At 32.1% G+C, this 16,727-nt stretch overlaps 2 protein-coding genes across 4 annotated transcripts; both read left to right on the forward strand.

Moving 5' to 3' along the window:
• The first annotated feature begins 3,734 nt into the window (after positions 1-3,734).
• Positions 3,735-7,422, forward strand: LOC122578154 (probable serine/threonine-protein kinase PIX13). 2 transcript variants are annotated; one of them, XM_043750051.1, is made up of 6 exons: positions 3,735-3,947; positions 4,983-5,368; positions 5,670-5,805; positions 5,898-6,040; positions 6,164-6,284; positions 6,797-7,422. In XM_043750051.1, the coding sequence occupies exons 1-6, from the start codon at positions 3,881-3,883 to the stop codon at positions 7,249-7,251; spliced, it is 1,308 nt and encodes a 435-aa protein (XP_043605986.1). In that variant the 5' UTR covers positions 3,735-3,880; the 3' UTR covers positions 7,252-7,422. The 2 variants fall into 2 exon arrangements, with proteins under 2 accessions (XP_043605986.1, XP_043605987.1); XM_043750052.1 differs by having other exon boundaries at positions 4,989-5,368.
• A 2,254-nt stretch (positions 7,423-9,676) lies between these two features.
• Positions 9,677-15,270, forward strand: LOC122579862 (probable galacturonosyltransferase 3). Of its 2 annotated transcripts, XM_043752118.1 has the most exons (9): positions 9,677-9,953; positions 10,195-10,241; positions 10,441-10,507; positions 10,778-10,828; positions 10,903-11,040; positions 11,423-11,551; positions 12,627-12,961; positions 13,398-14,343; positions 14,798-15,270. In XM_043752118.1, exons 1-9 carry the CDS (start codon positions 9,879-9,881, stop codon positions 15,083-15,085), a joined length of 2,076 nt encoding a protein of 691 aa, XP_043608053.1. In that variant the 5' UTR covers positions 9,677-9,878; the 3' UTR covers positions 15,086-15,270. The 2 variants fall into 2 exon arrangements, with proteins under 2 accessions (XP_043608053.1, XP_043608054.1); XM_043752119.1 differs by lacking the exons at positions 9,677-9,953; positions 10,195-10,241; positions 10,441-10,507 and having other exon boundaries at positions 10,931-11,040.
• The last annotated feature ends 1,457 nt before the right edge of the window (positions 15,271-16,727 follow it).

The raw sequence follows: 16,727 nt of genomic DNA on the forward strand, positions 1-16,727 counted from the left end.
TCGAATACAAGGACTACCTACGACTCCTTCGAGCATATAGACGATGACCACAAACAATTAACAATATATGGTGCTAACAAATTATCGAGAAAGTCTGAAACGTATAGTCCTAATATATGTGAAGGATACGTGTGAACTTGAGGTTATGTACTTGGAGAAGATATACGTGTATTGAAAGTCAAGTCACACGGATGAACTTTTTACATCTAATATAAAGCATTGAACAAAATTTCCGTACATTGAAAACATCCTTGTGCACGCAAAAAGTCAAAAAAAAAAATTTTTATTCTTCAACAACCACAAGAATTTGAACGTAATTTATTAAGTCACCTTAATCCTCCAATTGTCTAGCAAGCAACATGTGTATCTAGTAGAAAATCTGTCATGCATGTTCAGCAATAGTAAGACTAATTTGTAGTCTATGACTCTATTCCATTAATGTACACGAAATAAATTAAATGAAATATGAATTACACATTATATATATGGGTCTCTAAGGATGATATAGCTTGGACAAAAATTTGAGGAGTGAAGTCTAGAACATAAATTATTGAGAAGTAAATGTAAATCCGTGATAAAAATAATACGAGTACTACTCGTAATAAATTAATGATATAATAATTTGTCGTATGCGCATGTGGGTAGACTTGAGTGTAGATAGAAATTCAAAATCGCTTTGTTTTTGGGTCAACAAAAGATTGCCCAACCTCAGCTAGCTTATCCACATGTTGCACTTAACAAATCACGCACCATGCTTTGCTACGCTGTTTAAAGTCCAAGTTATCTCTTTCTACATATTTATTTAACAAAATTGTATAATAAATTATAAACTTAATTATAGATTATACCTTGTTCATACTACGTAAGCTAGCTAGCTCTAACGTATACGTACACTATTCGACGACTAAATAAGACGTTTGAAACTTACACAGATCTCGAATGACCTTAAGAAAATTATTGGGTGACCTTTTAATCTTGATTCATTATTAATTACTCGTACTTGTTAATTAGTAATTCATTGCTTAACTTATACAAATTTAATTATAAGTTAAAACTGTATGATAAGTTTAGTTTATTATAACATAATGTCCGTTGATGTGCTATCTAGTAGATGGTCATTTGGGTTTTCTTGGTTGGACGTAACAAAACAAGCTATATATCTAATGAATAATAACAATATATATATACATGTAATAAATCACAAAAATAACAAATCAAAATGAATATATAGTATTAATTTAACTTATACAGTAAAGTCAATAAGTCATTAAGACATCAAACACAAAATAATTATAAAAAACCTATGTAACAATGTAACACCCTGATTGAAATTGGGAAAATACATTTTGTGATCAAATGTCATTTTCTCTATCTTTACATGAGTTGTTGGAAATATTCTTGAAGTGAGTAATGGATATTCACGTGAGTGATAACCAAGTTTTTGCGATTTACTATAAACCATTTATTAAATTCATATGAAATACCCATGTTTATCATGAGATTTAACCAAAAAACCAAGTATCAAGTGATAATGGTACATAATTGTAAGTTTTAGTTGATTGGAAGAAAAACATAAAATTGGTACAATGATGAAAGACTTAATTATAAGTGACATTTGAAAAGGTAAATGAATATTATAGCAATAAATTTAGAAAACCTTAGATATGTAATTAAGTTGACTACCCGAACAAAGGTATGATTTAACTTAAGATTGGATTACCAAATTGAACTAGGTCGACTGGATATTTGGATCGGCCAATTAGATCAGTTGGTTATATTTGATATTTATGGTCACATTACATCCGCATCCATACATATATATTTAAAAAATGTGCATATCTATCTTTATTTATCTCCATATTTCTATCCAAATCCAACAGGTAGATGAATACTTTTTTTAAGAGAAATGCTAAATACAGTCCTTAGGGCTGTATTTAACATGCATAAAAAAATTTGTATCTTCCATATTAAAAGTCCATCCCTGATTTTCATGGTAAATGTACAAATAATTTATGCACCTTAAACACAGCCCTAAAAACTGTATTTAGCGAACCCCCTTTTTAAATTGTCAAACAAAATATCATCTGTTAAATGAAATCAACAATCTAACACTAAACTATTTTTTTTAAGAAGAGTCTTAAAATTTAAAAGTTTAAATAAAATTCCCCTACCATCTTCTCTGTCAAAAGAAAATTATTTTAAATGAAAGTTATAATAAAACACACAATAAAAATATGTTGGAATGTTGGAAAACCTAAAACCAACGGACAAAACCATAAACTTTAATATTTCTTTTATAAAGAAATAAAATTTTTTATTTTGAATTGGATGAAACGAATATATATAGTGTCCAGTGTTGATTAACATCCGTAAACATCAAGTTTATTTATTTTTATTTTTCATGTTTATAATCTCTTATATAAATAAAATAAAATTGTTTCTAGAACTTTTTTTCTTATGTGGCATGCTAACATTTTTTCTTAAGCTATTTTCTATAAATTTATGATGTCATAATTACTTTTTATTTATTTTCAAAAAATTAATTTTCATATTAGGCTCTATGTTATCTCTTTTGTTACATATTAATTTTGTAACCTTATTAATATGAAAAAATGAGCGATCGTATTCTAGCTCTTTATTTTTAATTCTATATCTACCATTGATTTGTGGTAGTTAGTTTTACTTTTTTATCACCTAATCGATTTTACATATTAATGTTCATCTTTACAAATATATTGTTATCTCCATATCAAAATTTATAATGTATCGACAACAAATTACATACAACAACAATAACAACAACAGTACTCAATCCGGCAAAAGTCAGGTACCAATCCGACAAAAGCCATGTTTGGGGAAGTTAGGAATGTAGACAGCCTTACACCTACACGAAGGTAGAGAGACTGCTTCAAGAAGGATCTCCGGCCTAAAAGAGGCAAAAAATTGAGAGGATAAAAAGTTTAGTAACCATACATGTCGGTTGTGTCGTCTGACTATATTACAATTAAAGAAGAATAACAGACACTGCATAACACATTTTAGCATAAAATGAACAATACATAGTAAAAAGAGGATTTAAACCTATTAAACATCAACCTACAAATGTAATAAACATGTCCATGTGCATACAACCAAGTAGGGATCCAACAATTACGAGCGATATGTGTAAGAACTCCCTTATCCCCTCACAGCAAGCCAAAAAATCAAATAGGGTTGAACCAGACATACATAGAACTCTCCTAGATTACATACAAAATTCTATATATTTTTTTGTTTGAACCTTTTAATAACACGGCCCGGATTGAACCCGGGTTGATTAGCTAGTAGATCTATAACTTTAACATTTTATATACACTTTACAATACATTACACACATGACCATAACTATAACATTTTAACCAAAACTTTACTATTTTAAATCTGTTTTTATCGACATTATTTTAATTCCTCTTTCAATAAGGAAAAACAAAAATCTCAACCATATAAATTGGCGACCGCTATATATGTCAACCTGGGCCCTGGTTTACCAGTCAAATAAACCATCATCCATGGCCCCTCTGACTTGGTCATCTCGTGTACAGTTATGCAAAATTGTCATTCCCTTCACTACATAACAGAATTATCATATCATATAATTACTTATAAGATTCCACCCACACCCAACTCCCATTAATGTAGGCCAGATTTGCTTATATACTTTCTTTTCCATCAAATATAACTTACTATAAGTCACAGGTCAATTAAATCATTAAATAAAATTTGTTGCTTTCACATTTTTCATTTTTATAAATTGCAGATTTCAATCAGCAAAACTTCCATTTAAATTTCTAATTTAATTTTTCAACTATGTGCTCTTGATTCTCCGAAGAGACAATTAATCATGGGTGGTATTTGCAGTTCTACAAATAATATAGCTGCTATTAGCTCCACTAGGAATCTCAGCTCAGGTACTACCAACAAACCAAATAAGTTTTTACTTGCATCCAAGATTTTGTGATTTTATTTCTGGGTTTTGTTTATTTGTTAATCTTTGTATGATTTCATCTCAATCTTGTTCATTTACTGTAAAAAGTCTGCATCTTTATGCCTTTTCCTGTTGAAGTTTGTACATATGTTAATATGTTTGTAGGTTTTGTGTTTTCATTCTAACTTGTATGATCTTATCTCAATTTTGTTCATTTAATGTAAAAAGGTTGCATCTTTATGCCTTTTTCTTTTTGAATTTAGTACACATGTTTGTGGGTTTTGTGTTTTTAGTTGACTTAGCGGCCTAATTTTCTCACAAGAGGTGTTAAGTAAACATCTTGGTAATGGCATGGGAAAGGTTCGGAAACCGTCACCAGCCCGGTTAGGCTGTGCTCATCTGAGTCAAAGACTCGCCTTTCCGGGTTACCTGAATAGGAAAAAGCTCATTGTTTACCTATTTAGTTGACTTACCCCAAAAAAATTGTAGAGTTTTATATCAATTTTGCTGATTTACTTGAATCTAATATCAGCTCAGGTACATATAGAAAGTTCAAGCTTTTTACCTTTTTTTTAATATATATATATATATATATATATATATATATTTTAATCATAATTATTTGTGTGTTTTCTTGATTGACATTGGATAGTGTTTCAGGACTTTACCATGTATCTGTCTAGAAAACCTTCTATTGTATGTCTCAAACTTTCAAACTTACTGTTGTATGTATCGTGTGACCTGATTTATAGGTATCCGGTAAAATTACATAAAGTTTAATGCATATTTTTCACATTTGAGTGTCTTCAGCTTTCCAAAAACCTCCTACTTTTTGTATCATAATCAGATACACCCAAGAAACTTCTTGATTTCAAGTCACATGATATATACAATAGTAAGCTCTGAGCTTTGGTACATACAGAAGAAGAGACTAGCTTGTTACCTACAATAGAAATTCTGATTAAGTTAAATGCTTTCCAATATAGTTTTCCCAATTTAGTTAATCAATATTTTTTAGTTGCAGGGAGTTCACAAACAACCACCACCACCACCACCACCACCACCAGTATAACTACAAGCTCATCAATATCAGTATCATCATCTTCAGGAATCAGTACTAATGCCTCGGGGAACAGCCTGTTTTCATCAGCAGGCAGTGGTGATGATCTTGGACCTGGCGGCCAGATATTGCCTCAATCAAATCTTAAAATATATACTTTTGCTGAACTTAAATATGCGACAAAAAACTTTCGAAATGATACCATTTTAGGGGAAGGTGGTTTTGGCAAGGTTTATAAAGGCTGGATTGATGAAAAGTTTGGCTCTAAATTCAGTGGAAGCGGTTCTGTAATTGCTGTCAAGAAGCTGAACTCTGAGAGCATGCAAGGAGTCGAAGAGTGGCAGGTAATTTGAAACTTGTACAATCTGTCATTGCATCTAAGTACAAGTTTATTTATGCGATTTGTTGACATATATTGCACGTTAGAATGTTGGTAAAGATGTACCTTTTGGGATGTTAGTGCAAGAACTATTGAGTATTTAATTGATGGTTGTTAAAGTGCCAACTTAATAATTCAAGTTGTGGACTTGTGGGAAGCCAAATTAATAGATCAACAATGCATTTTTGTCATCATTCTGCTTTAAAAATGTTTGTTTTTTCACCACTTAACACCTTTTAGAAATTCTTCATGATTCTTTTGTGTAGGCTGAGGTGAACTTTTTGGGAAGGCTTTCACACCCAAATCTTGTGAAACTTTTAGGATACTGTTATGAAGACACCGAGCTTCTACTTGTGTACGAATTCATGCAAAAAGGCAGCTTGGAGAACCACCTATTTGGGAGTAAGAATTCTTGTTTTAGTCAAATATAATATATCATTTTATGTTCTTGTTTATATGATTTAAATTAATGTGAATGTATTTGAACTCTGCAGGAGGATCGACCGTTCAACCCCTTTCTTGGGATATACGGCTTAAAATTGTGACAGGAGCGGCCCGGGGGCTATCATTTTTGCACACATCAGACAGAAAAGTTATTTATAGAGACTTTAAGGCATCTAACATATTGCTCGATGGGGTAAGTTCGGCTTTCTGGGTTGTACCTCATCTGGGCATAATTGTAATTTTTTTGCTTTTGTCAAAGGGCATTACTCTTTATGTAGAATAACAACTGATTCTGTTTTGTTGTTGCTTTTGACAGTCATATAATGCCAAGCTATCAGATTTTGGGCTGGCTAAACTGGCATCAGCTAGTCAATCGCACGTGACAACACGGGTCATGGGTACATATGGTTATGCTGCTCCAGAGTATGTTACTACAGGTAATCTTTTAGCTATTTAAGCTTCAGGGGTTAGCACATGACTAGGACCATTAAGACTAAATCGTTAAACCACAAAACCAGTTCAAACCAAAGTGAATTAGGCCACTTTTTGTTCAGCTTTGACATTAGACAATTTTCAAATATCAGCAGATCATTTAGGTCGGCTTTGGGTTTAGGTGTTCTTTTAGAGTTTCAGACCATTCATATCAAGTTAAGTTCACGTAAATTTACCTGGTTGTGTTTTGGAATTGAGCCAGGTTAAACCGAACCAAATTTGGCCAGTTTTTACTTGCTGAGCTTGTTCAATGTCATTTCAAAATTTAAAATGCATATTCAGACATTCCTGTGTATACTTAACATATGTGTATTAGTATATATCATGAACCTGAGGTTAGCTAATTATGTTTCAGCTGAACCAGAAAACACATAAATAAACAAATTTCATGGGGTTACGTTTAATGAGGCATGGTTGATACAACCTACAAGGAGTAAACATCTAATTTGTATTTCAGGGCATTTGTATGTGAAGAGTGACGTCTATGGTTTCGGGGTTGTTTTGGTGGAGATGCTCACAGGCATGAGGGCACTTGACAATGGTCGCCCACCTAACCAACGAAATCTGGTGGACTGGGTCAAGCCTTATTTGGCTAACCGTAGGAAGATAAAGAATATTATGGACTCACGGCTTGAAGGAAGATACCCCTCAAAAGCAGCTGGTCAAGTTGCCCAACTAGCCCTCACGTGTCTTGGACCTGAACCTAAAACACGTCCATCAATGAAGGAAGTTGTGGCAACATTAGAACGAATCCAAGATATCAAAGAAAAGCCAAAAGTACCTAGAATACACAATTCAAATCCTCACTCGCCATATCGATATGGGCAACAACAACCTTTGCATCATCGTTCGCCACTTCATGTTAAGGAAGATGTAAACCGAGGGAGCCAAAACTCACCAAAAGGCTCATGATATAATAACATTAGTATGAGTTTTATTGATTGTTGGTATTATTGTTATTACTTTATGTTTGTGGATTTAAGGTAGATAAGATGTCACATGTGTTGGTCTATTTTTGTGAAGGTTTATATTAACATTAACATTTTCTATAAATCATATAAGAGGATATAAGTTATACGAGTATTTGTCTCTATCCAAAATATTATTTTATATTAAACTAGATTAAACCCATGCGATGCATGGGACTAACAGATAATATAACGCTCTATTTTTGAATTTTATTTTGAAAGAAAAAGAAAGGATAAGATATAAGATTAGATAAGGGAAGAAAGGATAGAGAAAAAAATTTTTCTTTCCAAATCAGGCATATTGGCCAGAAAGTTTTTGAGTGTAAAAACCATTACTTTTCCTTTCTTACACTTTCTTTACTTGTAAGAGATAAAACTCAAAAATTCAAAAAGATCAACTTTCTTACTTTTTTTTTTTTTTCTTTTAAACAAAAACTCAAGAATGCAGTGTAAATATAATCCAGAATTAATGTTAATATATAACAAATTTTCGATAAAAACATAATAAGATTATGATATCAGTATTATATGTTATAATATGTTTAAACATAACTAATAAAATATAATATTTATAAGTAAATCATAAAAATTTTCTTTAATGATCTATATTATATTACTCTTAAATATAATGTAAGAAATAAGCACATTTGAAAATAAATATTTTTCATTGAATTATTAAAAGACAAAGTTTAAACTATAAAAACATCATTATACTTATAACAATGTGAACAACTCAATATGACTATGATGTATAATATTTTATAAAGAAAACTTATTTCAAAATGTAGTGATTATAGGAAGCATTGTAAGATAATTTTCATTAAGCATTGTAAGATAATTTTCATTAATAATAGTCACATAATTAGCATATACATGTAAAACCGATTAATTAAGATAAGATACAAAATGAATATAAATTTAAATATATAAATATATAAATATAAATTTAAATATTAAACATAATTAATAATTTATTAATTATAGATGAATATCATGTGGAATATATTAAATATAAATATAAAATGAAAATATCTTTATCTTTGTCAAGAATATGTTTAAAAAATTAGTTACACTTATATATTGAAGCCGACTTCATTTATTGTTACGACTTTTTACTTTTTCTTTTTTCTATTAATTAATTATGATGATTAGGATAAATGATTAGGAATAATTTAAATGACATTGGATGCTAAAAATTAAGAAATTAATGAAATAATGAAATATAATGAAAAATCCTATATGGCAAGCTCTCATAATTGACAATTAAGTAAAAACATATCATCTCTTAGTTATATAGAGAGATAAACAAAATTTACATATTCATTTTAATTTTTAAATATGAAGGAAACAAAAAATAACATATATATAAGTCATTGTTGTTATTGTTTAAATATGAAGGAAATTTTTTTTTTACTATCTTTATCACTATTTGTAAATTACAAGTAATAGTTCTGTACCACCCCTATGATGGAAGACAAACAGGAATACAAGTCATTGTTGTTATTGTTTTTTGTTTTTCTTTTTTTAAACTTATGAGTATTGTATAATTCAGAATGATTTACCTAATGATTATGTATAAGATGACGATATAACAAAAAAAAATAAAATAAAAAAAAATAATGAACTAATCATCAATACATGTATCTAAACTTTTACTTTTACACATTTTTGGACAATACTTATAACATCTCGCGCATCGCACATGTAAAATACCTAGTATTGTTATATACAAGTGTGTTAGACAATTATTAGTTTATTATCAACCTCTAGCCACCTATGCTTTTGTCTTATATACTGATTTAAGTTGAAGAACTATATTTTTGAGTTCAATATACATCAGAAATTTAATATATTTTGAAAATCCATCTATTAAATATTTTTTGAAATCCATCCATCAAAAGAGCGGTCTCACTCTATACCATCGACTATGTTAGGTCCCGTTGACCATAAAACATCGAGATCTGTACGAATTAAGGTGTGCGGAATCCACCCAAATCTGTTCTTGAGGCTTTTGACAAAATCACACACATATATAATAAGAATAGGAGATAAACAATAAGAATTCCTTTGTTATTTTAGTCATATGATTACAATTCATATTGATTACATCAAAACATGAACGAATTACCACCTATCAAAATGAATCTAATAACAATGAATAATATAGTTCTTTAGTGAGGATGAGACTCGAATCCAGATACAATCAGATCCGAAGACACTGGAGAACCTTTCTTTAATCAAACACTTTTTAGCCTTTTCTAATCTTGATGAGGATGTTGTTTTAATCAAACCTTTCTTAACCTTTTCTTTAATCAAAATAACTTTTTTTTAGAACATAATAAGTCACGTTGATTAATCATTTTCCTTAGATCCCCAAACTAACGAACACAGGCAAAAGACTTTAACGCGTGTCATTATAGTTGAACTTAGGCAGAGAGCATTCTCTGCTGACGGAATCGGAGACACTGATTACTGCCGGCGGCAACCGCGATCTATATAAACTCCAACATTGGATCCCGTATTTTCCGTCAACGGAAACTACATATATAATATATTAAATCTCCTCCCGCCATGAAAGCACTGTTCAGAAGAAAAATATTAACAACCTCTATCCATCCTTTGATAATTATACTATTCACCTTCTCGGTAATAATCACTTTTAATCCATCAATTTTATACTTGCAATCCATAATTTTAGCAGCACCGACATTATTCTGTTTGTAGCGCCTACATATGATTTGTGTTAACTTAATTTTAGCAGCACCGACATTAATCTGGGATTTTGTTTTGTTATAAATAATATTTGTATGAATACTGTTATTATTTGTATGTATATTGATATTTTAAAAAAGAAGGTTTATTTTGTTTTATGTGTATAAACAAACAGGTACTCCCGAGTCGCACTGGAGCAGACCGTTTTGGTTCTTTAACATTGTAAGATTTGTTATTGTTATTGAAGATGATGATTTATGCTTTGTTGTTATACATACATATATATATATATATATATATATATATATAGACCTCACTTAATATGTTACCTTTGTTGTTGTATCAGTAGTAATAATCACTATTAATTGGTTCACTAGGATATACTTATAACTTGATCATGCTTCTTTTTCTGCTCTTCCAGTCAAAGAGAGATTAATGGACGTTTTCCCTTGTTCGACTGTCCCCAATGTAGTTTGGATAAGAACAAGGTACCATCCTCGCCTTTTATCTTCTTTACGAAATGAAAAACAAACGAATTATGTTTCACTATAGTAAGTACTGCATTTTGATGGGACGGAGGGATTATTATAAATATGATAAATTGGACCAGATTGTATTGTTTGTTATACTGTGTATCTATTAATTGGTTTGTATACATTATCAATTTCTTGTCTTAGCTAAAAGTTGAAAAAGCCGATAGTCCTTTTGTATCTGAACGGAAGTTTTTGCAACCACTGAATGACATTTTGAACGTGCAGGAACAAGTGCACACAAAATCTATGGAAGTTGGGAACCATCAAGTTGAAAAGGTAACCCATCCATTTTCAGTTATATTAAAGGTGCTCATCAATGATGATGCCACGGTCTTTGTAATCCACTGCAGGATATTGACATAATAGTGACATACACAGACACGTCTGGTGCCATACGAATTAGGACTGTCAAGTCCAAAGATTTGTCTGCTTCATGGGTCTGGAAAAGCCCTATTGATGACAATCAACGCAAAGAGGAGGACCCCAAGGTATAATACACTAGTCATCCTATACAAGTACACCCTTCATTTCCTGTCAAAGGCAGAGGTATGGGGGGTTGAGTTGTAGACAGACGTACTCTATACCCAAGGGTAGAGACTGCTTCCACAAAGACTCCTAGTAAAAGTGTGTGGCATAATTACGAGTGTCAATGAAATGTGACATAAGAAAGAAAAATCACATTTCTTATAAGAAATCTTTAGTCGTTCATTATTGATAGTTATTTTCGACACATGTGGAAAATAGTTTATAGACGAAGTAGTCACTCTTGAGTGACACTTGCCCAGTAATTGTCTTCCCTTCTTCAGAAGAAGCAATTTTGATTAATATTGGTATTCCCAGTAATTGTATCCTTTGCTTTTGATAACCCAGTCACTGGAATATCAGCCTGAAATGAGAGTTGAGGACAACAACAAGCATTCTGCCCAAGAACATGCAGATATAAACGGACAGCCACACAAAATGCCGTCTCCAGTGCATCCATTAAAGCTCAGACGTCGGGTAATTCGCCGTTTATATTTCTGATAGTGTTCTAGATGTGCCAATAAGGGTCGCTTGGGTGACGGGTAATTTTCTGTATGGGTCAAAATGGGCCGTGTTCTGGTCAAGACTGACCCACACACCATTTTTTTCTTGAACACTCTTCATAATTACCCCCCCCCCCCCCCCCCCCCCCCCCCCAATATTATTAAATAGGTATATTGTTACATTGATGATATTATTTATAAAAGAAAGCGATTCAGAGAATTTATCATTGAGAAGTTTAGTGGGGTGATTTTTAACTTGGTTCAACCAGTTCTCATTTGCGCTAATGTTTCAAAAAGTTCACCCTTTTGACTCGTTAGTCATATTGACCCATTTATCTACTACGTAGTTTAATTTCCTCATCTAGGGTGTTCAATTATTTTGTGATCCTTATTAATACTAGATCTGTGTGTACACACTGTGGGGTTCAGATGATGACGTTAAACCATTTTAAGGAATTTATATCTTGATGTGTTATGATACTCTAGATGAGTACATTTATCTAGAAATATAGTTGGCATATAGTTTTGTTACTTTTATAATGTACATGAAGGTAATGTGAGCTCAATACGGTAAATTGCATTAAATAATTAGATGTGAATATATTCTCGAATTTAGTGAGAAAGGTTTGTTCGTTAAGTTCGTTGTTTTATTATATACACAGTTAGCGTAAGTAGATTCTAAAACGATAGATGGTTATGTTGTTTCTTTTTTTGAAAGAAAAGGGGTTTCTATTTTCTGCAGTTAACTCTTGATTTTATATAAACTTGAAGTTATAATACACATGTTTTACTTGATTGGGGAGATTTTTAGTTAATTAATATCATATTATTATTGGTTACCAAATTGCTAAGATTTTTAAGTCAGATTATCGAAAAGGTTTAGTTAATATCAAGATTATCTGTTTGATTTTGTGTGTATCTAAGTTTAATTGAAAATCAGTGAGATTTGTCTAAATTGGATATTAGCACATCTTTCTGCTGGTAAATAGAAAGCCTTTTTTAAGTTTCCTTATCCTTATTATACTATTAACATGATTTTCCTCGTGTAGGCCCTACGCCAAGAAAGGAGGGATCGTCGAACTGCAGAACTGATCCAAGTAGGCCAAAAGAGGGAGGCTCAGATGCAAGAAGCTGCCATTGAGCGTTCTAAAACTTTTGATACCAGTATCAGGGCTAGATACAGTATTTGGAGAAAAGAATATGAAAATCCGAATTCTGATTCTACTGTAAAACTGATGCGTGATCAAATTATAATGGCAAAAGCGTATGCAAGTATTGCTAAAGCCAAAAATGAGAAAGCTATATATGATTCTCTAATTGAGCATTCTAAAAGAAGCCAGCAGGCAATAGAAAAAGCAACTTTTGATAGTGAACTTGGCCCAAGGTATCGTTTATAAAGTCTCCCTGAACCTTTCACCCGAGGTTCTCCTGTAAAGCTATACTAGAGGTGGCATGACAGGCAATTTTGGTAATTAATTCATGTCAAATTGGTTGGGTTTATATCGGTTGACTCACAAAGCAAAAATTCATTTGCTCATTTTTTATTTTTACCTTAATAAATGCATTAATAATGATTACAAAAACAACACTTTACAACAAGAGTCTATATATGTAAAACAGTTAAGGGGGTTAGATCAATACAAATAGATGTTGGGCTACTTTGTGTTGTTTGACCCAATTTCTTGATGCAATTTTTCTATTTGACCCAATGAAGCACAATCTAAATCGATCATTCACAAGTAAAATTAGTCGAAGTTGCCACCTCTAACTTGTCATGTTGGCTCTTGTTTCTTATTTGACTTTTGTTTCTCCTCCAACAGTGCAGTTGATCGGGCTAAAGAAATGGGTCATATTTTGTCCTTGGCGAAGGACCAGTTTTATGACTGTATTGTAATGGCAAGAAAGTTAAGGGTTATGCTTCAGTCTAGAGAAGCAAATGTTGAAGAAGTCAAGAAAAAGAGTGCATCCTTAACACAACTAGCTGCTAAAACCATTCCTCAGCCTTTGCATTGCCTTCCTTTAGTTCTGACAACAGATTATTTCTTGCTGGATGATCAAAAGCAAAAGTTTCCAATTAGCAGGAATCTTGAAGATCCTTCATTATACCATTATGCTATATTTTCAGACAATGTTCTGGCAACATCAGTAGTTGTGAACTCAACAGTTCTGCATGCAAAAAATCCTCAGAAGCATGTGTTCCATATTGTAACAGACAAACTGAACTTTGCAGCTATGAAGATGTGGTTTCTTGTCAACCGTCCAGAAGGGTCTACAATTCAAGTTCAAAATGTGGATGATTTCTCATGGCTGAATGCATCTTATTGTCCCGTTCTTCGCCAGCTGGAATCATCTCGAATGAGAGAATATTATTTTAAAGCCCATCAAGCATCAACTCTAACAGCTGGATCGGATAATCTTAAATATAGGAACCCAAAATATTTATCCATGTTGAATCATTTAAGGTTTTACCTTCCTGAAGTGTACCCGAAACTGGAAAAAATATTGTTTCTTGATGATGATATTGTAGTTCAGAAGGATTTGACACCTTTGTGGAGTGTTGATCTGCAAGGGATGGTAAATGGTGCTGTAGAGACGTGCAAGGAGAGTTTCCATCGCTTCGATAAGTATTTAAATTTTTCTAACCCAAAAATTTCTGATAACTTCGATCCAGAAGCGTGTGGTTGGGCATTTGGTATGAATATGTTTGATCTGAAGGAATGGAAGAAACGTGACATTACGGGGATATATCATGGCTGGCAAAATATGGTAATCCACCAACTTTTATACTTGTGCTTTATTGCTTAAATGGTAATTTCTAAAAGCAAGTCAGGTGAGTTAAGTAACTGGCCCAAGGGGTAATTTTCCAATATGTGTTGAAAACTTGAAATTTAAGTTGGGTTGGGTCAGGGATGAACACTATTGTTCATCCTTTATCTTATTTAGAGATATTTAGTATCGTAATAATTACAAAAAGAATAGTATCACAATAGTATCCTGAATCATTGAATTGACCTATTTAGGAGGTTTATGCATTCGAAATAGACTTTGAGCAACTATCAAGTCATTTGACCCGTCTGCTTTTACCTTGTTTTGACTTGCCTTGTTTGATGAAACACGATCCAAATTGGCCAAGTCTATTGTTATTTCCTTTTCATCTTGATAGCGCTACTCACTTAAGTAGTTCATTACTATTTTGACTCATTTGTTTTGTTCTTGGCAGAATGAGGAGAGAACTCTATGGAAGCTTGGGACGTTGCCACCTGGACTGATAACTTTCTATAACCTGACCCATCCACTGGAACGGAGCTGGCACGTATTGGGACTTGGATATGATCCAGCCCTTAATCAAACTGAAATAGAAAATGCAGCTGTTGTGCATTACAATGGGAATTATAAACCCTGGTTAGACCTCGCTATTGTGAAGTACAGGTCGTATTGGTCAAGATATGTGAAGTTTGATAATTCATATCTACAACTTTGTAACATTAATAGCTTCATGTTATCATGATATTCATGTCACAAACTGTAATAGAGATATGGCCGTAAAAAACGCCATTTCCCTTCTTTGTATACAAACTGCTGGTCACAAAGTTAGTTTAGTATGAGCATCATACTACATATATATTTACATAATTTGCAAAGTGTCTGTCCGTCATTCAATTGTATTCAATATATATTTACTTTCTAATTTCATTTTCCGATCGGGTCTTACCGTGTAAAGACAACAAACCCTTAAAAATAAGATAAAGTTAAAATTAGTGGTCTTAAAAAAAGGATTTTTTGCAGTTTTGAAGTGGCTATAACTTACTGCGTATAGTGTTTTCGTAAAATCTAGTGCAAATAACAAAATTGTCATTTTCCGATTGGGTCTTACTGTGTGAAGGCAATAAACTCCCAAAAATAAGAAAAAGTTATAATTATTATATAAGACCGGATCTGGTCTTAAAAAGAAATGCAGTTTTTGCGGTTTTTAAGTGGCTATAACTTATTTTATATATTGTTTCGGTGAGATATAAAAATAGGTAATGATAGCATGTGATTAGGCCTTTCAAAAGACATAAGACTTACTTAAAACGAGTGTATTTTAATAGGTCAAATCAGAGTCCCAAAGCAGCTCGTTGGAACTTTTTGTTAGAGTTCCAAATGAGTTGAAAGGGTCGGAATCTATTGTATACGTATGTAATCATAAACATACTTATGTTTATGTTGATAAAGAGTGCAAATAACAAAATTGTCATTTTCCGATCAGGTCTTACTGTGTAAAGGAAACAACCCCTAAAAATAAGACAAAGTTACAATTAATAAGTAAGACCAGATCTGGTCTTAAAGAAATGAAGTTTTTGCAGTTTTGAAGTGGCTATAACTTATTGTGTATATTGTTTTCGTAAAATCTACAAATAGGTAATGTTAGCATGTGATTAGGCCTTTCAAAAGACATAAGACTTGCTTAAAACGAGTGTGTTTTAGTAGGTCAAATCTAAGTCCCAAAGCAGCCCGTTGAAACTTTTTGTTAGAGTTCCAAATGAGTTTAAAAGCTCGAAATCTATTGTATACATATATAATCATAAACATACTTATGTCTATGTTGATAAAGAGTCCAAATAACAAAATTATCATTTTCTGATCGGGTTTTACTGTGTAAAAGCAAAAACCCCTAAAAATAAGAAAAAGTTAGAATTAGTAAGTAAGATGAGATCTGGTCTTAAAGAAATCAATTTATTAAGTGGCTATAACTTCTTGTGTATATTGTTTCGGTGAGATATAAGAATAGGTAATGATAGTATGTGATTAGGCCTTTTAAAAGACATAAGACTTGCTTAAAACGAGTGCGCTTTAGTGGATCAAATCTGCGTCTCAATGGAGCCCGTTAAAATTTTTGTTAGAGTTCCAAATGAGTTTAAAAGGTCTAAATCTATTGTATACATATGTAATCATAAACATACTTATGTTTATGTTGATAAAGAGTCCAAATAACAAAATTGTGATTTTCCGATCGGGTCTTACTGTGTAAAAGCAACAACCCCCCAAAAATAAGAAAAACTTTGAATTAGTAAGTAAGACCAGATCTGGTCTTAAAGAAATGCAGTTTTTGCGGTTTTTAAATGGCTATAACTTCTTGTGTATATTGTTTCGGTGAGATATAAGAATAG

The sequence above is a fragment of the Erigeron canadensis genome, chromosome 8 (genome assembly GCF_010389155.1).
Source record: "Erigeron canadensis isolate Cc75 chromosome 8, C_canadensis_v1, whole genome shotgun sequence".
Lineage (NCBI taxonomy): Eukaryota > Viridiplantae > Streptophyta > Magnoliopsida > Asterales > Asteraceae > Erigeron > Erigeron canadensis.